The following is a 27,998-nucleotide window of genomic DNA, read 5'->3' as shown; positions in this document are numbered from 1 at the left end:
CCAATAATTGTTGATCTTCATATAGAATAGAATAGAATAAAATAGAATTACTTTATTGATCCCAAACTGGGAAATTGTGGATATAACAAATTACCATATATATTCTTGACACGGTAACTTTGCTAGATTAGTGTTGAGTCTTTATGAACAATATAAAAAAGAGTAATGTCTTTTGTAAAGTGCTTGATTGATTGATTGATTGATTGATTGATTGATTGATTGATTGATTGATTGATTGATTGATTGATTGATTGATTGATTGATTGATTGATGTCAGAATTAGTACACTGGTGTTGAAGGTGATGATGGCGTATCAAAAGGGACTTAAACAAAGGTGGTTGCTCTGTTTAGTTTGGGATATTTTTCTGGGCACCCAAGCAAATTAGTCACCACAAATGAATAGACAGGATCCAGGATGATGAAGAAAAGTATCATCTTTATTGAATTGTCAAAGAGTCTCCAACCACTGGTTCATATTTTATGAACTCTGTTGAAAGGCCTCAACTTGATGAAGACTCTTACTCAGCTGACTCGGACTAAAAAAGAAGAACAGAAAATTCATTATAAAAGCAATTCAGATTATGGAATACTTTTATTTTTTAAATTATTTTTATCACATATGAAATGTCTCGGTACGATTTAGGATGTCATATTTATTCATGCCACTAACAGTAAACGTGCTCAGTATCACATTAATTCATGACAACATTGACATGATCATTATTGTGATCACTCAAACAACAAAGTTACCTTTCCAAGATCACGGCTCTTAGCTCTCAGCTTGTTGACCTGGGACTCAGCGATGTCAGCACGTTCCTGAGACTCCTCCATCTCATGCTGAACCTTTCTCAGCCTGGACATGTGAGTGTTGGCCTGCTCCTCCTGTTAAATATTTAAGGAATTACAATTACAAAGTTATATTTATATTTGTTCAAATTAATAATTGCTGGCAATATTTCATAACTGACTTACAGCATCCTCAGCCTGTCTCTTGTAAGACTTGACTTTAAGCTGCAGCTTGTCCACCAGATCCTGGAGTCTGCCCACATTCTTCTTGTCCTCCTCGGTCTAATGAGACACAGTTTCACAGAGAAAGAAATGTAGATTATTGAAATAGAGACTAGCTAAGGTAGTTTTTTATTTTTTAGAGGAAATTACCTGGTAGGTCAGCTCCTTCACTCTCCTCTCATATTTGCGAACTCCTTTAACAGCTTCAGATCCACGTCTCTGCTCAGCTTCAACCTCAGCCTCCAGCTCACGCACCTGTGAAGCCATGAATGTTAAATTAGTAATATGTACAATAAAATGTAATGCAATGTTATAAATGTAGAAGTCATTCCACACAGTCTTAAAATATGATAGGTTGTGAGGTTTTATGTGTTGTGCATACCCTGGACTCCAGTTTCTGGAGCTGCTTCTTGCCACCCTTCATGGCGAGGTTCTCAGCCTCATCCAGTCGGTGCTGCAGGTCCTTGACTGTGACCTCCAGGTTCTTCTTCATCCTCTCCAGGTGAGCACTAGTGTCCTGCTCCTTCTTCAGCTCCTCAGCCATCATGGCGGCCTTTAATGTTTGTTGAAAGCAATTAAAATTATATAGTCTTGAAATGAATGAATAAGTGCTATTAAGCATTTTGTGTTTATTAACATAAAAAGAAGCCTTGAACATTAACTCACATCAGTGATAGCCTTCTTGGCTTTGTCCTCAGCATTTCTTGCCTCCTGAACAGCATCATCGACTTCACCCTGAACCTGGACAAAGTCAGCCTCCAGCTTCTTCTTGGTGTTGATAAGGCTTGTGTTCTAATAATAGAACAACAGAACAATGATTTGTGTCAACTTGGACCAGATTACTTTCTTAGGAATCAAAAAAACATGCCTTTCTTTAAAAAAAAAAGGCCATAGGAATAGTTATTCCAAAAATACGTCTCTTGTTTGTTATTTTAAACGGACCTGAGAGTGAAGCAGTCCGACTCGCTCACTGGCATCAACCAGCTCCTGCTCAGCCACTTTGCGTCCTCTCTCAGTCTGCTCCAGAGCAACTCTCAGCTCCTCAATCTCAGCCAGCATGAGGCCATTTCTGCGCTCCACCATGGCAACCTGTTCCTTCATGTCTTCCTGACCTCTGATAGCATCATCAAGGTGCAGTTGGGCATCCTGACAACATTAGAAAAAAAAATTAACAATCTACATGTAGAAGGTTTTTATTTGTTTTGACCAAGTAAGTATAAAACTCACCTTGAGCTGTCCCTGGACATTCCTCAGTTGTTTTTGGGACTCAGCAGCCTGCCTGTTGGCATGGCTCAACTGAATCTCCATCTCATTCAGGTCTCCCTCCATCTTCTTCTTGATTCTCAGGGCGTCATTTCTGCTCCTGATCTCAGCGTCTAGGGTGCTCTGCATGGAGTCAATCACCCTCTGACTGTTCCTCTTGATCTGCTCCATCTCCTCATCTTTCTCTGCCAGCTTCCTGTCAACCTCACTTTTGACTTGGTTGAGCTCAAGTTGAACACGGAGAATCTTGGCCTCCTCATGCTCCAGTGTACCCTTGGATTAAATTCAGCAAATATTATAAAAGTTAATAACTCATACAGGATTCAGTTTTAAATACTATCACATAAGCAGTGATATGAAAGAAGAAAAATGTATCATGGGTCCCTTTTTTATCAGTCTGTTTCATTTAATCACTTCTCAGAGAATGATATATTGTATATTTCCATCACAAAAGGTCAACCAGACCTAAATCAATTAAAAATATGCAGCCAGAGGAAACCTTGTGTAGTGGCTTACATCTGTAATAACAAACTAAACAGATATGTTGGAGGCAAAAACGCTCATCCAAAAAAATCACTGTAAAAAAAAAAGGTTGGATTGGCCCATGTCAGGGTCTGACTCAGCTCTGTGTTGTTTCTTAATCTCCCTTTGAACCTCTGACATTGATGTACCTCTGCTTCCTCCAGTGCTGACTGAATTTCAGCCTTCTCTGTCTCAGTTATTTTCTTTGATTTCTCCAGTTCATGGATAGTCTTTCCTGTTTCACCAATCTGTTCCGTCAGGTCAGAGACTTCCTCTACAGGAAAGGAAAAAAAAAACTTTAAAGAGAAGGTATAATCAATAGTATTAGGGCTGTCAGCATTAACTTGTAAATCACGATTTCTTAAGGTCTGAAATGAATGCATACATTTTTTTATTCTTGATTAATCACATGCTTAGTCACAGTGATAGAAAAGATCGACATTGTTGCGTCCTTGAATGTCTCACTTCACTTTAAACCCATAGACAGCTCAGCTGACGAGTCAAAAGTAATATGCACCTTATGACATCAAACATTTCACTTTTTACTGTTCCTTTAACCTGTTTTCATTTAGATTTTGATCCGTAACAAGTTCCTGTGGTTAAGTTAATGTTGTGACCTTCAATCTGCAGAAGGTCCATACTTTATTTCAAAATAAAAGGAGGGTTAAATTCAAACAAGTAAAGTACTCTGAGCTTAAGAGTTTAATTTTAAATAATATTTGAACAATTTTTATTTTTTTATGTGAAAAAATTGAATTTTAAACATGCTTAAAATGCAATGAATCAGGATCAACTATTGAAATTTAGCGATTAATTGCAATTAAAAATTTTATAATTTGATGACCCAATTTTTTGTTTTACAAGAGGTTTTCAAAATGAACATACGCTGCAGGTTCTTGTTCTCTCTCTTCATGGTCTCCAGGTGATCCAGAGTCTCCTCATAAGAGTTCTTCATCTTGAAGAGTTCAGTGCTCAGAGAGCGAGACTCCTTCAGAGCTCCTTCCAGCTCTGCCTGGCTCTCCTCATACTTCTGCTTCCATTCTGCCAGGACCTTGAATTATATTGATGAATTATAATATTTGTTACAAAAACAGGGTTTTGATTCACATGGAAAAATACTGTCTGGATATTTTGTTACCTTATCAAAGTTCCTCTGCTTCTTGTCTAGATTGGCAGCAAGAGCATTAGCTCTCTCCACATCAATCATGAGGTCCTCCACCTCACCCTGCAGTCTCTGCTTGGTCTTCTCCAGAGAGGCACACTTGGAGTTTACAGCCTCAATGGTTTCTTCTGCATCCTGCAGACGCTGGGCAAGCTTTTTCCTGGAATTTTGTTTTTGAGCAATGTTAAAAAATTTGCAAGGTAAACTTATGACTCAAAATTGTAGTTATTAAGGAAAAAATGCAAAGGATACATACTTTGCCTCCTCCAGCTCCTCGGTGCGCTGGATAGCATCAGTCTCATATTTGGACCTCCACTGAGCCACCTCACTGTTGGCCTTGGACATTCCTCGCTGCAGCTCAGTCTTGGCCTCCTGCTCCTCCTCATACTGCTCTCTGAGCAGATCACAGTCATGGCGAGCGGACTGAACAGCATGTGCGAGGGCATTTTTGGCCTGTCAAGATGACAAAGGATATATTAAATGACCCACATATCATGGTCTGTAAAATATAATATACCTTAAATAGTCACTATACAACTTTATAACTTGCGTAAGAGGTTTTTAAATTTCTGCAATTTCTGATGTAGTTTTAGAAGAATGTGGTTACTGCATTACCTTCACTTCCTCCTCAACATGTCTCTTAAGCTCCTCAATCTGCTGAGTGAAAGCCTGCTTGCCCCTTGTCAGCTGGGAAACGAGAGCTTCTTTCTCCTCAAGCTGGCGTGAATACTCACCTAAATGAAAGCGTATAGATAACATAGTAAATGATGAAACTATTCACAGAGTGCTTTTCATTAGAGTTGCACAGGTGACTCACCGTTCTCTGTCTGCAGTCTGGCCTTCTGTGCATTCATGTCATTCAGCTGGCGGACATTTTCATCATTTTTGGTTTTGAGCTCACTCAACTGGTCCTCAAGAGTTCTGCACATTTTTTCCAAATTGCCCTGTTAACAATAGTAGTTATAACTTTATATTCTTTAAATGATAATGATCATGGCAAGTTTGTATGTTTTTCTCTACACTCAAGTATAAGTTATACCGTCAGTTAAAAACAACTACTTACCTTAGCTTTGGCAACACCCTCCATGTTGCTGGAGAGATCATCAATCTCCATCTTGAATTCACTCTTCTCCTTCTCCAGCTTCTGCTTCACACGCTGGAGGTTGTCGATCTGCTCTCCCAGCTCTGCAACACTGTCAGCCTGCTTCTTGCGGAGAGCTGCAGAAGTAGCTTCATGCTGCAGGGTGGACTCTTCAAGATCACGACGCATCTTCTGGAACTCAGCCTCACGTTTCTTGTTCATCTCAATCTGAGCAGCTGTTGCTCCACCAGCTTCCTCAAGCCTCTCACTGATCTCCTCAAGCTCCCTGGAGAGGTCAGCTCTCTGCTTCTCCACCTTAGCCCGAGCAGCCCTCTCAGCCTCAATCTCTTCCTCCAGCTCCTCAATACGAGCCTAGATATAATGGTAAAGATGACTTATTGATTGGAAGAAATTCCTCATAATTCCCAGAGTCTATTATGTAAATCAAATGTGTACCTGGAGCTCCTTGATCTTCTTCTGAAGCTGAGCACCAAGCGACTGTTCATCCTCAATCTTGCTGAGAAGCTGGCTGATCTCAAAGTCTTTCCTTGAAGAGAATTGCAACACATTGCCTGACTGTTGATGTGGTGTATTTTGTATGATATGCTGAGAAGAGGTTGATTAATAAATCAACACAAACAGAAAACTTACTTCTTGATTTTCTCATCAGATTGCTGCTTGTCATTCTCCAGATCCATTATGGATTCCTGGGCAAGCTTCAGATCTCCCTCAAGCTTCCTCTTTGCTCTCTCAAGGTCCATGCGGAGCTTCTTCTCTTGCTCCAGGGATCCTTCAAGCTGTCACATAACAGAAAATGATACATTATTTGAGAAATTTAAAAGGAGCATCAAATTTCAAAAGTAACTTATCATAGGGCAAAATCACAAACTAAAAATAATAGTTCCTTACATCGTCCACTTGCTGTTCCAGCTTGGTCTTAGCCTTGGTCAGAGTGTTGACTTTGTCTTCCTCTGCCTGGAGATCATCCAGAGTTTGCTGGTGGCTCTCTTGGAGGGCTTTCTTCTCCTTCGTTAGCTTGGCAATCGACTCATCTTGAGATGCCATCTCCTCTGTCAAGTTTTTCACCTTAAAGTTGTAATTTAAACACATTTCACATGTTAGTTAGCAACAATATATCCGACAACATATTTGAATGTTGTTTATGTACAGCTAGTAAACCGGGTAAACCTTGTTTTCTGTGGCATGTTTCTCTTTCTCCACTTTAGCCAAGGTTAGCTCCAAATCATCAATGTCTTTCTTCAGTTCAGAGCATTCATCCTCCAGTTTCCTCTTCTTGGCAGTCAGCTCAGCATTAATTTCCTCTTCATCCTCCAGTCTCTCAGCCGTCTCTTTGAGTTTGGCTTCAAGTTGAATCTTGCTCTTAATGAGCCCCTCACATCTTTCCTCAGCATCGGAGAGGTTGTCAAATTCCTAAAGTACATTTGGAGATAGATATGGGTTTTGTATGTGTGTTAGAGATATCCATATTCATCACACTATTTATTTTTTCTTACTCACAGACGCCACTTGAAGTTGCAGGTCATTCTTTTCCTGAAGGAGGGAAACCATCTTCTCCTCCAGTTCCTTCTTCTTGGCCAGGGCAGTAGCCAGGTCTGACTGCATTTTGTCATAGTTCTCCTTCATCTGATGTAGCTCCTTCTCAGTCTCAGCACTCTTAAGGAGAGGCTTGATCTTGAAGTACAGTTTCAGCCATGGCCAATTTTTCACATTCATGAATGAGCGGATATTGTATTGGATGGCAAAGATAGATTCTCTGGAAAATTAAATGGATTTATTGTTAATTCTGAAACAATTAACAAAAATATCTGTAAATATATGGCTAATTATTTGTAGTAGAGGGAAGTGTACAATATAACAATCCTACCTCCTTTCCATCATCTTAACAAACACTTTCCTCATGACATATCCTCGGGCGAGAGCCTGAGTCATGGTCACCAGCTCAGCCAGTTTGTCATCTCTCATCTCCTCCAGGGTACCCAGCAGACCAGCTTTGAAGAACACCTGTGTTGTTTCATTAAAAAAACTTCAGCAAACACATATCCAAAACAACCACCACAAACTTAATGTTGTCCCTTAAAATGAACCTTTGTGTGTCCAAACTTGTACTGAGTGTGGTCCACATCAATGGAGCCCAGCAGCTTCTCTGAAGCTTTCTTGTTGTCAATGAACTGTCCCTCAGGGATGACACTGGCATTCAATACTTTGTATCTACAAGACAAATGTACATTGTCACTTATACTTACCACAAACCTTGGTTCCATGGATTACATTGAATTACTTCTATTGAAGATTTACCTCTGCTTAAAGTCACCATAGAGGATTCTGCTGGGGAAGCCCTTTCTGCAGATTCTGATGCCTTCCAGCACACCGTTACATCTCAGCTGGTGAATGACCAGGAAGTTCTCCATAAGACCTGTACATTGCAACATTGTTGTGTTAAAACATTTCTTTAAAATTCAATGTTACATGAATTGTACAATGCTCAGGGGCGTGTCCAGAGAGGTGTCCATGGGTGGCATGGATCCCCCCTGAAATCTCATTGGCCACCCCAGGTGCCATCCCAAAATCCAAATCTATGATTAGCTATTTGCCTAATCAGAGGTGGGTTTAGTTAAAAGCAACTATTCTGGCTGTTTTCAAAAGGCTGCTAATGGAAGTACTTTCAGTTGTACATAAACACTTTGCTCTTTCTATAATTATTTCCAAGGAAAAACTTGTGCACACTGTCTAACTTGAAATGGATTGCTAATGTTTTCCCTAACCCTTAAATGGTTACTTTGCATGAACATCTTTGTTTTTTAATCCCTTAAGAATGAAACTAAGACAAATTACATTTTTACAAATTGGAAACTAAATACAAAACAAACTAATACATTAGTGGGGATAGAAAGGGTATGAATGTTTCATTCATTTGTGTGCATGTTCCCACAAACGTCATTCCACCTCTGCATAAGTTGGTGCCCGAGGTTGGCCACCCAAGTTAAAAGAGTCTGGACACCCCCCTGACAACGCTTGTCCATCCACTTCTTACCTGGAGTCTTTGTTTCATTTGGAATCAAGCAGCGCACAAAGTGAGGGTGAGTGCTCCTCAAATTGGTCATCAGCTTGCCCAAGTTCTCCTGTGTATTTTCAACACAAGATAATGGATCATTGTTTCATTCTTTTAAGATTGGATTTTTAACTGTTATCCAAAAATATTAAACAGTACATACTCTGAAGAGGGCTGACACAGTCTGGAAGGAACCACCCTTCTTCTTACCAGCCTTCTTGCCACCAGCAGCCTCTGTTTAACAGAGTTAATAACATTGCATTTTATTTATGGCACAACATAAAAACCTTACTGAGTTTATTACGAATAAGTAGTCATCAGCTCCTGATAACTAAGAGACCAAGAGACCAAGTCCATCACTCCAACTTACTAAACCCTTGTGTACCATTAATAATTCTCTGACAATAATTATTTTGCAAAAACATTGATTTGTAATGGTTCTCCGAGAAAAAAAAACACTTTATCCTGTTTATATATATATATATATATATATACGTTTTCTTGTTTTGAAAATAAGTTGCAAAAATGCAACTGAATCCCTGTCTTTTTGAATGGCATATGAAATACATTTGTATCAAGCTTTGCAAAAATAAATTAACAGATTACTGATTTTAAGAGGTCAGATTCTTACCCTCAGCTCCAGCATGGGTTGCATACAGTAATGCCAAAAGTTTGTTTGAAGACTTCTGGTAGAGCTGAACAACTGAGTCATTCAGGGGGTCCTTGTTCTTGTCCAGCCAGCCAGTGATATTGTAATCCACTGTACCAGCATAGTGAACCAGGGAGAAGTGAGCTTCAGCCTTGCCCTTTCCAGGCTTTGGCTTCTCAAAGGCCTTGGTCTTTCCAAGATGCTGGTCATGCAGCTTGTTCTTGAAAGTTGTGTCAGAGGCCTTGGGGAACATGCACTCCTCTTCAAGGATGGAGAAGATGCCCATTGGCTGAGGATAATTTATATTTTATGTTAGATAGTGAACATTTGCACATGAATCCAGAACTTTGGACTTACAGACATTTGACTTACCTTCTCAATTAGCTCAATGCAGGCAGCCAAGTCCATACCAAAGTCAATGAACTCCCAATCAATACCTTCTTTCTTGTACTCCTCTTGCTCCAGGACAAACATGTGGTGGTTGAAAAACTGTTGCAGTTTCTCATTGGTGAAGTTGATGCAGAGTTGCTCCAAGCTGTTGTACTGCAGATGACAGGTAGATAATCAATTTATTTTGCATATAATATATTGTCTCCTCTAATTTGTATAGGTCTAATTTTAATCTGGGATTCAAATTGTATATTGGTTTTTATTTATTTTCCTGCACTGTTTAATTTAAATGTTCTTGGTATCTGTCAGTTTCTTTTATTTTACGGGTATACTTTGATCTCTGTAAGGGTTTCTTTTACATTTTCATGCAGTTTAAATACTGGAAGGGGGGACAGCGAGTGTTCCACCCAGCCATCCATTTTCTTTATCGCTTTTCCCATTTGGGGTCGTGGAGGGCTGAAGCCGATACCAGCTGTCATTGGGCAAGAGTCGGGGTACAGCCTGGACTGTACGACAGTCAATCACAGGGCTCACATATAGAGACAGACAACCAGCTACACTCACATTCACACCTACGGGCAATTTAGAGTCACCAATTTACCTAACGAGCATGTCTCTTGACTGTGGGAGGAAGCCGTAGTACCGGAAGAGAACCCACGCATGCATGGGGAGAACATGCAGACTCCATACAGAAAGGCTCCTGTCAGACGGGGATTCAAACCAGTAACCTCCTCGCTATGAGGCAACAGCGCTAACCACTGCACCACCGTGCAGTCCCACAGTGAGTGTTTTTAGATGTAAAATTTCATAGCATGTGTATGTTTTGTAAGCTGCTACTGGATGCTTTGAATTTCCCCCAGGATGAATAAAGTATCCATCCATACTGTATATATGATAAATGATGTAAGTTTTTTTCTGACTTACATCAAAGATCTCAAAACCAGCAATATCCAAGACTCCAATGAAGAACTGTCTTGGCTGCTTTGTGTCCAGCATCTCATTGATTCGGACGACCATCCATGCGAACATTTTCTCATAAATGGACTTGCAGAGAGCGCTGACAGAATTGTTGACCTAAAAATAAGGATTTAATTTCTCAGAAGAGCATTTTCATAAAAAATATACAAATCCTTTATTTTTCAAGTATTTTTTATATATTACCTGTGGCACAGTTTGACCTTTGGTCACCATCTCATTTCCGACCTTGACTCTTGGGTAGCACAAAGCTTTCAGCATGTCAGCTGAGTTCAGGCCCAGAAGGTAGGCGATTTTATCAGCCACTGATAGAAAAACAAAATACACATTACCTCAGGTAATTTACCTTTTCACATCACAAAACTTGCATTATGAATATATATTATTTTAGCAGTTACCCTCAGTGCCATCAGGTTCAGCCTGCTCCTCACGCTGCTTCTGCTTGAATTTCATGTTGCCATGATGCATCACAGCACCAGTCAGCTTGAAGATGCCCATTTTCTCTTCAGCAGTGAAGCCCAGGATGTCAATGGCCGTCTGAAATGTTATGTATTGGTATGTTAAATATTTAACAATTATATTATTTGTTCAACTTCATGAGGTGCACAACATATTTGGTTGTATTCTTACATCTGTAGCAATGAACTCCTCCACATCATCGATGCTTTTGACTGTGATTTCACCCTGACTGATCATATGGTAGTCATAGGGGTTGGTGGTGATCAGAAGAGCCTCTGAAAGATGAGAAACAAAGCACAGTCAATTTCCAGGGGATATTGTTGCTGTGGATGCTAAAAGGCATTCACACGCATTTTGTGCGCATAACCTTCCACATCTGTCAACCTCGAAACTAAAAAAATGGAGGGCAATATTCATCAGGACAATCCTGCTCTGACTTTTCTAATGATCAAACCATTTAAACTCATTAACACATTCTCACAGAAACTCCATTCAAACATTGACATAGTCCATGTTTCAAAATTAATTCAGCCCTTCAGCCTTAGAGCACGTAATGTCATCAAACAAAGTGTACAAGCTCATGAACATATCTTTGTCACCTCCTATTAAAACGGCTACTGAGCCCACAAATTTACCTCGAATACACAAAAAAGGCGTCAAAACTTGGTAATCGTGTGCTGCTTGTGTTTAACCATTTATCAAAGCAATAGAATGTAATCTTTTCCCAGTAGACGATCAACTGTCACAGAAAGATCAACCCCTTCCTCATTTACTCCAATGTTACATTTTGGCAGACATTTCAGGAGGACACCAGAGGAGAGGACTTTTTTGTATCGCTGCCCTGGCCACATTTCCCTAATGTCATAAAAATAACATGACTGCTTCATCAAGGCCTTGTGGTACTCATGGTGCTCACACTGACTTGGCACACTGAGATTTAGGTGGTGATTTCAACTGGTATTCATTTAGTTCAGCTGAGTCACCCAGCAGTAAAACAGCATTTACCTTCACCACTTCAAACACACACCTGATCCAGACGAGCTAATCAGTGCTCGTTGACACACTCAAACACACACACTTTCTCAGCACTTTTTTAAGGCTTTTCATCTACTCTCAACTCCTCATTTATCCTGATTGTGTTCTCTTTCCTCTTCATCACCTCCATTCCACTCTTCATCACCTTCATATATGTTTATCATTCATCCTTCAACTGTTTTTAACATTAAACACAGCAGTACAGTTTAGCCTGAGCTATTCAAGATGCAACATTAGCAATTTAGCACAAGCTTTTCCACAGTATTATCAGTATCTCTCATACATTACTTATTCTGTATGTCTCAACATCTTCAGTCACAGCATGAACAGTTAAGTGCAAAACTTTTTCAGCATTTAGCATTCACAGCCCAAGTTCTTTAGAAATTGTATACTCTGGTTTATAGTGTTGTTACTACGGTCGATTGCACATACCCAGGAGTTCAGGCTTGTGGCCAGTCATCAGCTGATAGAAGATATGGTAGCTCCTCTCAGCAGACAACTGGAAGGTGACACGAGACTTCTCCAGCAGATCTTGGAAGAACAAGAAGATCAAGGTAAGATTACAGTCTTACAACAAATGTCTCAAACCTAAATTTAAGATGAATTGAAACACAGGTGACTTATTACAATGCAGAAAATTACTTACATGTTTCAATATCAGCTGAAGCCAGTTTGCCAGAGGTTCCAAAGTGAATTCTGATGAATTTACCCTAAACACATCAGTTTTAAGTTTTTATGGGAATGGTTGTGGATATGAAGTCATATCATGAGCTTATGCATAAGCATATGTTTTCCCCAATAACACTTACAAAACGGGAGGAGTTGTCATTCCTAACAGTCTTAGCATTCCCATAAGCTTCAAGTAGAGGGTTGGCTGCAATGATTTGATCCTCCAGCGAACCCTACAGAATTAAAAAAAAATACACAGTATATGTTCATTTCTGTTAACTGCAAACTTATTTTGCTTAAAAGGCAACCCATTTTTACCTGCATTTTGCCAGGTGTTTCAGCCTTCTTAGCTCCAGCCACTGCAATTGTTGCAAAGTACTGGATGACACGCTTGGTGTTGACAGTCTTTCCTGCACCGGATTCTCCACTGGGGGAAGAGAGGGATTTATTGAGCCATAAATATCAGTGTTCCCTAATGTTATTTGATTATTGTATATCACTCACGTGATCAGGATAGACTGGTTTTCACGATCTGAAACCAACAAAAAGTGTCATGAAATTTCCATATATGACCTAAATACAGTCATATTTCAGATCATATTTGCTGTGTATGTTTTTGTTTTTAGATTTAAAATTAAAATATCCTACCTGTGAGCATGAACTGATAGGCATTGTCAGAGATGGAGAAGATGTGAGGTGGTGCCTCAATTCTCTTCTTGCCTCTGTATGCATTAACAACTATAGAATCATACACAGGAAGCCACTTGTAGGGATTGACGACAACGCAGAACAACCCAGAGTAGGTCTGTAATATAAAGCATAAACATAGTTTTCACTAAGTTACATTCTCTTGCTCAAACCCATATTAACTTAGTAAGGTAGTATGCAAACTTACATAGATCATCCATGATGCATAACGCTCTTTGAGGTTATACAGCACACAGGGCTCATTGAGGTGGGTCATCATGGCCATGTCCTCAATTTTGTCATACTTGGGAGGATTCATCGGATGGATGTCATCCTCTTTAACAGTAATTGTCTGGATAAGAAATGCAGGGAAAGAACTGTTCAGTGTAACTAGGCCAGCATTAAAATCATCTTAAATTAGATGGATGTCATTTTATTTCTCTGTTCAAAAAAGTAAAACAAAGCTGCTGTTCACATACCTTTCCTCCTGTAAGTGTCTCAACTGTGGCTTTGCCACCCTCTTTCTTGGTAAGTTTTCCCTTGAGATACATTTCCTCAGGATGGGCCACAAAGTATGCCGTTTTGGCATCAAATGGAGAGTTCTGAGCCTCAATCCTCTCCCTCTCAGGCTTGCGGAGGTATATGGACGCAGGCCCATACTGCTGCATTTCTGCGTCCGTGCTCATGATGGCACCTTATTGTGGACTTGGGAGAGTAAAAAGAGTTTGAATTACTTTGAATGTACTGTATTGTGTTGTATGTATTATTATGGAGGTATGTTACTGTGGAAAGTAATACCTCAGTTTATCCAAACTGAGTGGCTGCACAGCTGTATGGATTCTATTAAAGATTGAGATGGTTGATGAAGAGGATACAAAAATTAAAAACATATTTGACTGTCTAAGCTAAACAAGGGTAAAGCAATCACCAAGGTTTTTGCAATGACCAAATTTCGTTGTACATGTAAAATGACAAATAAAGATATTCTGATTCTGATTCTGATTCAATCAAACTGCATGTATCTAAATCCATTTGAAAGCTTCTGAAATCTATAAGCACTGCAGCTATGATTTATATTTGATTTCTTTTTGTTGGTCTTTTTTAATTTAATTTGTCTCGAGGGATATTATTTGATCCTTTCTGATGTTCAACACCATTCTGATGCAAATAACTCTGAAATGCCTTTATTTAAATGTGCTTAACAAGTAAACCGCTTTAACTTGCTTTGCCTATAAATACCCCAGCTAAATAGTACTTATAGTGAAGACCATTGTCTTTGCCTCTCTAGTGATTCCAAAATGTTTCATTGTTTGAAGAATATCAAATAATGTATTCAGTGTAAAGCTTTTCATTTCATTGCTCATTGCTGTACAATAGTAAGCAACATCTTAAATATTTAATAATGCTACTTCAGGATTACAAGATATGAAAAAAGAAAAATGACAAAGAGTGACATGATATTAATGAAACTTAGTCAAACTAAATCAGATGAGCACAAGCACACAAAGCACTAACCTGGGATGTCTGTCAGTTCTCAGAGGAGTCTGGAGTAGCTGCTTTTATAGAGTCGGGAACTGCCTGGTCAGCAACTGTGCACCGCTCAATTTGGTCAAGCATCTCTGTCAACAAGACCTATCCTGTAACATTGTGGGTTAGTACACTTTTTTATATCCAAGATTTAAAATGACTACCCATTCAATAATTTAAAAAATGTATTTTTTATATCATACATTATTTAAGATAAGGTGCAAAATTTAATCAACACTTGATTTATTTGATAATGAAATGTTTAAAACATCTATAGAGAGCTGTGTCTTGGTCTGTTTTTGTACCCATTATGTCTTTTTCTTAGTACAATATACTCAAATGTCATTGGTATTGAGTGTCAGAGCTTGACCACATTTAAAATGTATAAAATCAAGTAAAACATGAATATTACCAATATTGTTGACGATATTTAACATAAAGTCTCTAACACTCCAAATACTTTAACTTTGAGTCGTATGCCAGGTTATTTTGTAAGTTTAAAAAAAGGATGTGACTAACTTTTAGATCTCCTCATAAAGTGTAAGTGGTTTGGTGATGTCTAAAGTATTTCTTAAAATAGACGCTCTGCAAAACATACACAGGACTTTCGAACTGATTTTTTGGCAAAATAAAACATTTACTCAAAATTAGATCCTGACTTAATGTTAGAAAGATTTTGTAATTTCATAACGAGAGCCTGTCTTTACTTATCCCTCCAATTAAATATGTTCATAGCCAGATATGGAACCACATTTTGGAGAAGCACCCAAGTGGTGCTGGTATATGGTTGCAGTACATTGCAACATCTCATATTCCTTGAGTTAAACAGAATGACAGAATGCAAGGCCCTTTCTATAAAGTTCAAGTGGTATTAACCCTTGCCTTAAAAGGACTTAAGGAACATTTGCCAACCCCTCTGAGATAAGACCTATAATAAGTCCCACTCACATATCAAAGATCTTTATCCCTATGCTACATTAGATGTTGTTGCTGTTATGGAAACGAAATGTCCTAGAAGAACTATGTGACTCTGTTTGAGACATTGTTGGCATTAGATTCAAAATAAAATGACCTTTTGACAGCTGTCCAAATGTTTATCTGAGTATTAACATTGTGTTACAGTAATTGTTATAGTTATAAAAAAAAACATTACCATACCACCTGTTGTTATTCAAACCTACTTAACAGCATTTTCACAATTCATTTGTTATGAACTTGGGCTGCACAAATAGAGATGAATTGATTGAGAGATTACCGAAACATAAATTTGCAAAATAGACAGTGTTCTGGAGTTTGCATGTAAATTTGTAATTACTTTGAGTTGAGACTTTAGACTTCTTTTTGTGTCCCTGAAGTATTAAACTAGTATCAGTGGTGTGAGGCTAACCACCTTGTTATACATGTAAAAAAGACTGATGCAAATAGAACTGAGGATCACATTCAGTTTTCATTCATGATAAAACAATCTAGCAGGTCAACTCCTACAGCAGGCAACAACAGGTTATCAGGTAGTACAACTTGTTTAGTTAGAAAACCCCATGTTGATAATTTGAGCTCTTGATTAGACTTTTTTTACTTAGACTCAACATGTATGGTGATAAGATTATGTTTTAGTTTGAGAGTATCCTCAGATATGGGATGTCTGTGTGGTACTGGAATCTTTCTGTTCAGTATAGAAATATAAGTTTTAATGTTACAGTTAAGGCTGTATGGGTTGTGCAATAGCGTGATGGTTTTCTTATAGTTCTCTTATCTTTGTTCTTTCTTATGTTGAATTCAGAACTTGTGCAATATATGTTGTGTTTTTTGGCTTGCATTAATTTCTTATTTTTAATTGTTTCCACTTTCAGGGCAGACACGGGCAGATGAATGTGTGCATTACTTGGAGTCTGAGGGAAAAAAAGACCAAGACAAAAGTAGAACAAAGTATAACACTCGCACACACACACAAGTGCACATACAATCTGCATCACCAATAAACACAAGCTAACTAGCCGCTAAATCAAATATTCCCTGTCAACTGGAGGTATGCATATATTTCTTACATTTCTTTGAGTTTCTTACAGCCACAGTTTGGCCACCCCTGTCAATAAAGTCTGGGCATGACCCTGTGTGACTGACAAATTGAGTTAATGAATACATTGTACAAATACTACACACATATCCTGCACATGATTTTGTAGGATACAAAATAATTTCAAAGGGTATGTATGTTGAGCAAACGTACACTCAATGTACAGTGGTGATTTAGCCGTACAGTGACATGAAAGAGAAACTTCTAAATCGTGAGATAATTTCATGTCAAATAGCTTTTAAAAATCAATATCAATTTTCTGTGCAAACGATAAAGAATCTTCCAGGTCTTACATACTGGGCACATTGAGCACCGTTGTTGAACTACAGACAATCAGAGTTTGGTCTCATGATTCTTCTCCACTGCGTACGTCTTTGCGTATTACAAGTCCCATTAAGCAAATCAGAATCAATGCAATCATTTTAAATACAGTAATGGAAGAATGGCAAGGGAATGGGATCCTGAATCAAGGGATCAATCTCTATACAAATCAAACGATAGCATTAAGTCAAACAGTTTTGGTTTAAGGAAAGAAGAGGCCATTTGTAACCGGATAAGGCTGGGTAGGTCACTCCAACATATACAGTACACTAAAAATAATTGAGGAGCATTCCAATTGGTTTATGTGAACACTCATTTTGAGGACACTGTCACACGTGCCATCATAGAATGTACTTTAAACAAAAAAGACAACCCATTACGGAAGATTGGAGTTCAGGAAAACACTATAAAATCTTTAATAAGCCTGTTGAGTAGGGTCAGCAGAAAACGTTTCTTTGAGTTCATTAAACAGACTGGATTGGTGGATAGGATTTAAATCTCTGGGCCACACCCAGGAGCAGAAGGTGGCAGTAATGTACCAACCAAACTGGATTGGATATTTGGAAATAGAAAAGGACTTCATTGCAGAACATGTGTGCTGGGCTCCTGTTCCTTTTTGGATAATGCCAGAACCTGATATAGATTTTGCTTGTATATCTTTTCTTTTTCAACACAAGGATTGTATTGTAGGAGTCTGGGTTGATGAATATCTACATAAATCATTGAAATCATATTAAGATATATTTACTAATAGGCCTATATTTACTTTTGAGACACAGAGAGTGGTAAAGCAGGTTTTGGGGTGTATGACGTTTAGAAATAAAAACAATTGTCATTGAGTTACTAATAATACCTCTGTGCTCCCAACTGGATTGTTAGCAATCCTTTTGGCCTTGTACTTGATTGAGGATGTTAAACCAGACAAAGTAGGGATTTGTTCAGACTCAGCTGAAGCCCTAATGTCCTTAAGAGATAGGAGATTGAAATCTCAACCTATTCTCATTGATTTAATTATACTGACTTTGTTAAGAGTTGGAAAATTCAACTGTGAACCTTATATCGCTGATATCCTTGGCTTTCTGGGTTCATGGGTAACAAAGTTGCCAGCAGGATTGCAAATCAGCTTTAAAACTAGATAATATAGATGTTAAGATTCCACGTGGATAAACATAATAGAGAGGCAAAATCAAAGAAGGTCTTGAGCGGGAGTGGCAAGACACTTGGGAGAAAGATAAAGAGGGGGACACTATTTTAGTATACAACCTATGGTTAGGAAGCCTGTATTCTGGAAACCGTAGGGATGTAGTTACTGAGGCTGGTGCCCTGGTGTTAAACCAGCTGCTTGCAGATATTAGGAAACATTCTAGTGGGCTCTGTGAATGTGGCAATCAACAGTTACATTTTCATATAATGTAGGAAATACACATTACAGAGGGAAACACATGATTCGGATCAATCAATCAACCAATCAATCAACTTTTTTTTATGTATAGCACCTATTCATAACAGATGTAATCTCAAGACACTTCACAAAAGAGCAGGTAAAAGATCTTACTCTTTGTTATATTATATTACAAAAGAGCAAGTACTGTAAAAGACTGTACTCTTTGTTATATTATTTACAAAGACCAAACATTAATCCATCATGAGCACAGCAATAAGCCACATGTAGAGAGACTCATGATGAACAGCCATCTGCTGAAACTATTTGGAAAGTGGGATAGATGGAGATGCAGAAAGTTAGTGAAGGATAGGTTCTTTCTCTTATTTCTTTCTCAATCATTACTTTGCATACGTACTATTATTGTAATTATTGTTACTACAATTATTGATGCTGTTGTTAATAGTATTATTATTAGTATAGTTGTATTATACTTATATAGAATTGCCTAATTGATATGGGGTATATTAGAAGTACACTTGCTAAATCTATTTAAGTATAGATTTTCTCTGCTTATTCATGTATTATTATTATTATTTTTTATTATTATTATTTATTTGTATGTTTTTATGTCTGTTTGAAACACACCACAAAATGTTCATATTGTTCATATGTTCAGATACTGTTTTCCTAATAAATAAATCTTTAAAAAAAAAAAAAAGATTCACTTTTAATATTTATAATATATTTAAGACATGTAAGGCTGATATTAATGGTTGTAGCTCTTGAATTAATATTAATATTTATGATAATGGTAGAGGTAGGGCTGTTGGTTATCAGACGTAGGAATATCTTGTTTTTCAGTTAAAACTTTGCTTGATCATTATGAGACCCACCGTCTGATCGCAAAATCAATTATTCATTTCTTACATGCCACATGAGTGTATTCAGGAATCGATAGTATGTAGAATGATTTGGTTTCCGTGTACCTATGTAGGGCAGTATTACACCCAGATGCGTCTTAACTGCCGGAATATCTAAAAGAAGAAGAAGAAGAGCCCGGAAGTTACGTTGATGTGTACACGCCGCTTTGAGCAGAGCTAGTGTTAGCTAAAGTTAGCTTTTATTTTCAACTCGAACGATCACACTATCGAAACAAGATATGCCTTCCTTAAACGGAAAACCGGATGTTATGTTTGTACGTTACTTAACTTTACTCAATATTGTGATCTGTTTACGTTTTTAACAAGTTTTAGCTCAAGCTAACTTTTCTTAGGATGCTAGCTTGGCTGTGTCCCCTTTAGTGTTTAAGTTAGCTCATTGCTTTTCGTAAACTAATATTTAAGCCCTTGAGTTCAGAGTTAAAATGCTAAGTTTCTAAATAATGTTTTAGCATTCGAACCCTGAATTATTATAAGTTTTTGTCGATGTATTTGTAATTATTTTCCAACGTTTTGTTAACGTCTGGTTATGTTTCGCTGTTATTAACGAAAGTCACTTTTTAATAGTTCAGTGTGTTGATGTTCTTCTGATTTGTGAATGTGTTAGGAGGACGATGATCTTCCGTATGAAGAGGAGATTATTAGGAACCCTTACTCCGTCAAGTGCTGGATGCGTTACATTGAATTCAAACAGAATGGATCAAAGTCTACCCTCAACATGATTTATGAGCGGGCTCTCAAAGAACTACCTGGCAGGTAACTAACATAACAGTTAAGATATAATGGACACCTGGTTATTGTAGCTTCAGATTTTGCAACCACCGCAGTACAATGGATATTACTTCAGTGTAAACATACAGCATTTATCAAACACTGTAACCAGCAATTAAATTATCTGCACTGTTTGTCGTTTTCAAAGAGTTGTACAATTACTTTGAGTTAGATGACTGACTGTTTTGTATTTTTGATTTGCAGCTATAAGCTGTGGTACAATTACCTGCGAGAGAGGCGGAAGCAAGTCAAGGGGAAATGTATCACTGAGCCAACCTTTGAAGAGGTCAATAATTGCCATGAAAGGGCACTGGTGTTCATGCACAAGGTAATATCTTATAGAGAGCGCCATACTGTACAAGTAACAATGTAGTCTGTAGAGGTTTGAACTAATCTTTCCCCCCCCTTTAAACTAGATGCCTCGAATTTGGCTTGATTACTGCCAGTTCCTTGTTGGTCAGTGCAAGATCACAAGAAGTCGGCAAACATTTGACCGTGCACTCAGAGCACTTCCTGTAACTCAGCACCCACGAATCTGGCCTCTGTATCTGCGCTTTGTCCGCAACCTGCCCCTGCCAGAAACAGCCATCAGGGTGTACCGCAGGTACCTTAAGGTGAGTGCATTGTGACCACACTAGTTCCAAACAGCATCTCATGTTAGGGAATATCGCTTGATTATATTAATACTTGTTTCTGTACTCTGAATGGCAATTTATTAAAACAATTATTTGATGTCATATTGGGGATTGATTCATCTGTATGTATTATATATTCTTTGAGTGTATGAAGACTTTAGGCAATGTAAAAGGCTACTGTATTAACTGTTTTAGTGTAAAGGTTATTTTTTCATAATTGATCCACCATGGTAAATCAGCATACCATACAGAGCTGTTATGTTGATTATGAAACAAGATGTAATTCATACAAGAGCATAGATTTGATGTTGAATAGGAGTGCTAGGAGTCTCAACATGTGCTGTCTACTCTTTCACCAAGTAGCTTTCTCCAGAGAATGCAGAGGATTACATAGACTACTTAAGGTCTGTTGGACGCTTGGATGAGGCAGCTGTGCGGCTAGCAGCTGTTGTCAATGACGAAAGCTTTGTGTCCAAAGAGGGCAAGTCCAACTACCAAGTAAGATTTTATTCTCATTGCAGAAATCACAGTACATGCACATGTAGTTTAAGATGACAAAAAAAGAGTTAAATCCTGGTTCTGTTTATTTCTTTGACAGCTGTGGCACGAGTTATGCGACCTGATCTCTCAGAACCCTGATAAGGTGACCTCTCTGAATGTGGGAGCCATCATCAGAGGAGGCCTCACTCGCTTCACAGACCAACTTGGAAAACTCTGGTGTTCTTTAGCTGACTATTACATCAGGAGTGGTCACTTTGAGAAGGTGTCTTTCCTCTGAATATCTTTGATTCGTTTCACTTTTTAGAAGTTTCCTTGCAAATTGAAAGTTGCTCATTTAGAATAATCCTCTGTTTTATATTTAAATGATTTGTTTGTCTCAGTTGAATGTAACTCAATATAGCTTGTTTGGCTTACTTACCATGGTTATGAATGTTTCTTTTCTTTCCAAGGCCCGTGATGTGTATGAAGAGGCTATCCTGACAGTAGTAACAGTGAGAGATTTCACACAAGTGTTTGATAGTTATGCCCAGTTTGAAGAGAGCATGATCGCAGCAAAGATGGAGACTACTGCTGAGATGGGGCAGGATGAAGAGGGTGAGTGTTGATTTATTTATACTGGCCATAGTCCTCCATTTTTACTTGCCTTGACCTCTAAGCTTTCTCTTTGTCTCCTTGTTTCTAGATGACACTGACATGGAGCTTAGACTAGCCCGCTTTGAGCAACTGATAGCCCGGCGTCCCCTCCTTCTGAATAGTGTACTGCTTCGACAGAACCCACATAATGTCCATGAGTGGCACAAGCGTGTAAAACTCTACGAGGGCAATCCACGGCAGGTAAGTTTAAGCCTTTATTTACTTTTTTTTTTAAGACAAGTGACAGTGACGTGAAATTAAACAAACATATGGAAAACATCTTCATTAACATGCTGATTGTATCATCTGCAGATTATCAATACATACACGGAGGCCGTACAGACTGTGGATCCAATGAAGGCAACAGGAAAGCCTCACTCTCTCTGGGTTTCATTTGCCAAATTTTATGAGGAAAATGAGCAACTGGATGATGTAAGTCAATGATGACTTTTCCAACAGATTCTAAAAAACAGTATGCAATTTACCTGTGATCATATTTCTTACATAAACTGATTGTCTTTCAGGCCAGGACCATTTTTGAGAAGGCTACCAAGGTGAACTACAAGCAGGTGGATGACCTTGCTGCAGTGTGGTGTGAATATGGAGAGATGGAGCTTCGGCATGAAAACTATGATCAAGCACTGCGCATACTGAGGGTGAGGCACTTGAACAATCTGCAGTAACGCTATATAGTTGCTTTCAGTGAAAATTTAAGCAATGTGTTTAGTGACATCTAGTGGTAGGATGGAGAAACTATAGCAACTTTGAGAAATGTATTCTTCCCCTTAATGTTTTTTTGAAAATGTATTCTTATCGAGATATCATTCTGGGGATTTTAAACTCAGATACCATTTAAGACCTTTTTTTTTTTTTTTTTAGAAGCTTATCATTTAACCAAAACACTAACCAAGAAAAAGCACACTACTGTTGGTTGCTTTGTCTGTCTCTCTCTCAACCGACCAAATCCATAGCACACACATGTTTAAGGATTAGGAAATTACAGGATTTACAAAAAAACATCTATGGAGCAGCACTTGTTATTTACTCAGCTATGGAGAACTTGCATTTATTTAGTAAAACTGTGTGCCTGCTCATAAATGATGACCGTTCTTAGTAGAATGTAGAATACCACTATTATATTTGTTAATAAATGATTTGTGGATAAACTTGTAATATGTATGTTTTTGTTATGATTTGACTCTAGAAAGCTACAGCAAACCCGTCCAAGAAAGCTGAGTACTTTGATGCATCTGAGCCTGTCCAAAACCGAGTCTACAAGTCCTTGAAGGTCTGGTCTATGCTTGCAGACCTGGAGGAGAGCCTGGGCACTTTCCAAGTAAGTTCATTACATGCAAGTATTTGTTACTACATATGTGCCACAAATATAAAGTAGACATACTGTACATTACATGGAAGGTTAAACTCCTTGATATTTAGTGATGATCTCTGAATCCTGATCTACAATAAATGAAAACTGTCAACCATATTTGTGAGTTGTATTATAAATGCTTTGTTTAATCTTTTGCCCATTTTGTTTTGTTTTTCTTCACAGTCTACAAAAGCTGTGTATGAGCGCATTATTGACCTCCGCATTGCCACACCGCAGATCATCATCAATTATGCCATGTTCCTTGAAGAACACAACTATTTTGAGGAAAGCTTCAAAGTAATAACAACGCACTTATTAACCAATCCATTTTTTTCTGTCCATATGTATTATTTCCTTGGTCCACTTCTGAGGCCATTCACTTAGAACCTATTTTCAATGTCTCTGTCCATAACTTCCAGGCATATGAGCGGGGTATTGCTCTCTTCAGGTGGCCGAATGTTTATGACATCTGGAACACTTACCTCACCAAGTTCATTGATCGTTATGGTGGCAAGAAGCTGGAAAGAGCAAGAGATTTATTTGAACAAGCCCTGGATGGTTGCCCTGCTAAGTTTGCCAAGAGTAAGTTGCTGTACAAGGATTGCATTGTTAACATGCAGACAGTGCACAGACATATAAACAGAATGTAACACTTTGCCTTGCCTTCCAGCCATCTATCTGTTGTATGCCAAGTTGGAGGAGGGCTATGGATTGGCACGACATGCCATGGCTGTCTATGAACGAGCCACACAGGCCGTAGACACTGGGGAGCAGCATCAAATGTATAATATCTACATCAAGAGAGCAGCTGAAATTTATGGAGTCACATATACCAGAGCAATTTACCAGAAATCTATTGAGGTATGTACTATAAGAATGGATGAGTATCTGAGCATGTTTTTGCTTCTGGAATAAATTAGTCTGTGTTTGGTTATATAATAATAATAGTTAAAATAATTAATACAAATATGATAATTATAATAGTAATGACCTTAAATTATAGAAAATAAAAGTACTAAGTGCTTTACAAAGGCAGCAGCATCATAGAACATGTGTGCAATGCTGGAGATAATCGTAAAATCGTAGCATTTGCCTTTTAAATTAAAAAGAAAATATGTACAATATTTTTCTTGGGTTATACCGTCTTTGAATTTCCAACAACGGCTTTAACAGCGTAATTTGACACATACTGTTAACATTATTATAATAATAAATTAGATTTGTAGAGATGGAAAGAAAATTAACCCTTTTCACACTGTAATAATAAGTTAGTGACATATTGCACAACACAGAATAGTGTTGGCACACATCAAGATGTTCAATAAATAATACAATCTGAATTGTACCTTTTTATGTATTCAGGTCCTTCCTGATGAGCATGCGAGGGATATGTGTCTGCGATTTGCTGACATGGAGAGTAAACTGGGTGAGATTGATCGGGCGAGAGCAATCTACTCCTACTGCTCGCAAATCTGTGACCCGAGGGTGAGACAAGCAACCTACTGCGATGATCCATTTCTGAATAAAACACCACATTTGATATTAGACATCAGAGTTTCTCCGATATATTTATTAACTTTATCTTTCAGGTGACAGCACATTTCTGGCAGACGTGGAAAGAATTTGAGATCCGCCATGGAAACGAGGACACTATTAGAGAAATGCTGAGGATCAAACGCAGTGTCCAGGCCACATACAACACGCAGGTCAACTTTATGTCCTCTCAGATGATGAAGGCCATAACAAGCTCCACAGGCACTGGTAAGAGAACTTGTGCTAATTCATAAGCCGCTGTTGCAGTCCCATCAACTGTGTGTGGCTGTTAGTCAAAAAAGGGGAATGTTAAAAATAATATTTATCTAAGCTACATATTAGAGGTGGACCGAAAGTGGCTTGTGAAAGGCAGACAAGAGTAGGTAAGGTTGATTCAATTGATCAGCTTGTGCAAGTTATAAAATTCTCCAGTATCTAAGTATCACCATGTCAGCAGGTGGAGAATGGTGTTGTGAGGCATGAAGTGCTTTACTTCAGTGTGTGCCCAATTCACAGATTTTTCTTTTGCAGTTTTCAGTTAACCAGGTTTCTTCTGGTCTATGTCTGCTAGTCCTAAACTATGCACTTTTCCATTTTCCAGAGACTACTTCTCGAGGGAAAGATAAGTTAAAGGGGGTTAATATGATATTAATGCCACTTTTCAGACATGCAGTAAAAGGGAATAATTTATAACCGGGAACCGATCACATGCACACATATTTTCAAATAAATACAGGAACTTATAAATCTGACTTTCTTATCTAGTCGTACAGTGAAAGGAACTATCTGAAGGAATAAACATTCTATATGGTGATTTTTATTTCTGTGCATGCTGTGGAGCATCAGAATCAGAAAGAATGTAATGGAAACTAAGACTGTTTTAGAAAGGAGGGGCTCTACAGGATGAATTGTCTCTGAATATTATCCTCCCAACATGAAAAAATCACCTAGAAACAAGATGAGGTAATAAATCAGACTCCACTGACGTGCCGTGTCCGTAGAAAAGTGTTGGAAAGACGCTGAATCTGAACATCACCATGCTTTATTCTGCTTGTTCTGTGTTTTAACCATTTTTATAGAAATTAAATGAACTTAACTTGCATTTAAAATTAAATATATTGGCATTTATGTGTATTGTATAAGCCCTTATGCAAACACTATTGTGTTGCCACTTATGGGCTGTTGGGACTTGGAGAGGCTGCATAGCCATCAACCAGAGCCAAGGTATTCCAATAACATTCAAAAATTTCGTACTGGCTCCAAGGAAAAGGCCAAAATGATTAATTGATGGACCTCTAATACACATGCTACATATTTGGCTAAATGTCCAGCCTGTTTACTTGAAATGGATGAGAATGATGAACTTCATTATTCCTGCTCATGTTTCTGTGGTTAGCATGTCAATGCAGCTGGTCCAACCTTTTGTCTCCTCTTATGTCCAGTGTCAGATCTTGCTCCAGGCCAAATGGGAATTGATGATATGAAGATGTTGGAGCAGAAAGCACAGCTGATTGCTGCGGAGGCTGAACAGGATAAACCAAAGCCCAAAGAGAAGATTCTGTTTGTCAGGTTTGTATTATTTTTTTTCACTCAATTGAAAAGTTAATTCTTTTGTAAATACGACTTCATTTTTTGAAGGAATTGGAGACTAATGTTTTCTGCATATATCCAGGAGTGACACCTCTCGCAGTGAGTTGGCAGAGCTTTCTAAACAAGCCAATCCAGATGAAATTGACATCGATGACGAGGATGATGATGACAACCAGGGACCAGAAGGTGAGTGTCGCTCAGACTAAGCAGTGTAACGGAAAGATTTGATGTTAGTTTGAACATTGAAGCAGACATGTTGTATTCATAAACATGCATGTGCTAACTATATTCTCCTTTATGCCTACAGAGGTGCAACTTGAACAGAAGAGTGTACCCACTGCTGTCTTTGGAGGTCTTAAAGAGGATTGAACTCTCACAGCTTCATCACTGAATTAAGTGAAGAGACTTTCTTCAGCTCACTCTTATACACATTGAATCGGCTCATTTTTAAAATAAAATAAAAAACATTATTGCGCTTGTGCTTACTAAAAAATAAATGTAAAAAATTTGAGCCTGTTTTAATATCTGCCATAGATAGTCAGTTTCTCTCAAGTATGTAGCTCATGATACATGTGATTGAGTATATTTTTGTTATTAAATACTGATATCAGCTGTAACTGAGGTCTTCAGCTCTCTTTCCAAACATTATTTTGTAGGAATTGACAGTGAAAACACTTTTGTCATGAAGCGCTGCCCTTGAACGACTGTATGAGGACAGCATCTTTTGCAAAGGTGTTCATTAGAAAGTGAACAGACAGAATAATAGGAGCCCTGTTGCTTTTTTTTAAATAAGTGAAAATCCAATTGCTTTGCATTTAATGGTCATTTACAAAAGTTAATTTTTCCATTATTGTAAAAGTAGCTTGTGTTTACTTGGCTCACTGATTAGGTGTTCATTATTTACTGGCACTTCTCAAGTTGACAGACTGGCCTCTTTCAATCTTAAAATCTTCTTTAATGTGAAATGTAATAGAAATGGATGTACTTCTCTTTAATGCCTTGACTTTTATCTGACACTTGGAATGGGTTTGTTTTCTTCTATAAACATTTGAATAAATATGAACTTGGCATTCAAGTCTCATACTGCTGATGTAACATTTACCAGTGTCTTACAAAACTCTTCTTTTGTTCAGAAAAACTAAACATGTTTATAATGTGCTTTAATAATGCTTCTGCTACTTTACTTTCTATGGTATCTACTTTGAACAATAAATGTAATGTAGATAAGTCACATTGACAGAGGTCTGTGGAAAGTACTGACTTGGAATAAATTCTTTCTTTCATAATTAGATCAAAATAGCTGAGAGGTAATCTCCTTACAAAGTTACTGCAGCGGGCGCTTATAGAGTGCTCTTGGAACTTTGTGCAACATCATGTGATGAAGCACTCTTGGGATTTCTGTTATCCAGTGCAGATGGTTCCACTAGAAAACAACTTCAAAAGCCATTGGAAATAAACTGTTTCAGTCACAATTGTAAAAAAAAAACAATGCTGAATTATTTTCCTAATGAAGAAGTCCTATCTCCTTTCTGTGAAGATTTACACTAAATACTGGCACATTAACTAATTTAATCTCTGCAGCATTTTTGTATACACTGCAGGCTGCTGTTCATGTGCAGAAATGTCTGTAGGTGGTGAACATACCTGCATGGTTTTGAAATTGATGCTGCGATAACTTCATTAACTAGCAGCTGATATACATTTGATCCATTTGAATCATTGTTTTGTTGCACTGCTGAACAAATACTGGAC

At 38.0% G+C, this 27,998-nt stretch overlaps 2 protein-coding genes across 3 annotated transcripts; one reads left to right on the top strand and one right to left on the bottom strand.

Annotated features, from left to right (window-relative positions):
• Positions 1-416: 416 nt before the first annotated feature.
• LOC132954598 (myosin heavy chain, fast skeletal muscle) lies at positions 417-13,909 on the bottom strand. Of its 2 annotated transcripts, XM_061027192.1 has the most exons (40): positions 13,769-13,909; positions 13,450-13,675; positions 13,179-13,322; positions 12,932-13,088; positions 12,788-12,815; positions 12,602-12,710; positions 12,424-12,516; positions 12,261-12,324; positions 12,047-12,145; positions 10,751-10,854; positions 10,519-10,657; positions 10,307-10,425; positions 10,070-10,219; positions 9,128-9,298; positions 8,738-9,044; positions 8,270-8,340; positions 8,089-8,176; positions 7,353-7,470; positions 7,142-7,265; positions 6,922-7,058; positions 6,555-6,810; positions 6,225-6,467; positions 5,946-6,122; positions 5,688-5,833; positions 5,493-5,583; positions 5,019-5,408; positions 4,773-4,899; positions 4,571-4,689; positions 4,212-4,408; positions 3,932-4,115; positions 3,679-3,844; positions 2,943-3,067; positions 2,236-2,544; positions 1,951-2,154; positions 1,675-1,800; positions 1,391-1,561; positions 1,159-1,263; positions 973-1,068; positions 751-882; positions 417-536 (listed from the first exon to the last, which is right to left on the bottom strand). In XM_061027192.1, the coding sequence occupies exons 2-40, from the start codon at positions 13,654-13,656 to the stop codon at positions 519-521; spliced, it is 5,811 nt and encodes a 1,936-aa protein (XP_060883175.1). In that variant the 5' UTR covers positions 13,657-13,675; positions 13,769-13,909; the 3' UTR covers positions 417-518. The 2 variants fall into 2 exon arrangements, with proteins under 2 accessions (XP_060883175.1, XP_060883174.1); XM_061027191.1 differs by lacking the exon at positions 417-536 and having other exon boundaries at positions 715-882.
• Positions 13,910-19,312: 5,403 nt separating this feature from the next.
• xab2 (XPA binding protein 2) lies at positions 19,313-27,347 on the top strand. The gene is made up of 19 exons (XM_061026222.1): positions 19,313-19,471; positions 19,822-19,970; positions 20,190-20,313; positions 20,402-20,599; positions 20,984-21,118; positions 21,219-21,383; positions 21,571-21,715; positions 21,804-21,955; positions 22,067-22,186; positions 22,279-22,410; positions 22,959-23,090; positions 23,307-23,420; positions 23,543-23,705; positions 23,794-23,984; positions 24,486-24,608; positions 24,713-24,884; positions 26,099-26,225; positions 26,329-26,432; positions 26,554-27,347. Exons 1-19 carry the CDS (start codon positions 19,436-19,438, stop codon positions 26,613-26,615), a joined length of 2,544 nt encoding a protein of 847 aa, XP_060882205.1. The 5' UTR covers positions 19,313-19,435; the 3' UTR covers positions 26,616-27,347.
• Positions 27,348-27,998: the final 651 nt, after the last annotated feature.

The sequence above is a fragment of the Labrus mixtus genome, chromosome 20 (assembly GCF_963584025.1).
Source record: "Labrus mixtus chromosome 20, fLabMix1.1, whole genome shotgun sequence".
NCBI classification, from domain to species: domain Eukaryota; kingdom Metazoa; phylum Chordata; class Actinopteri; order Labriformes; family Labridae; genus Labrus; species Labrus mixtus.
Note: the sequence above shows the minus strand (reverse complement) of the source record. Positions and strands in the feature narration are given on the sequence as shown.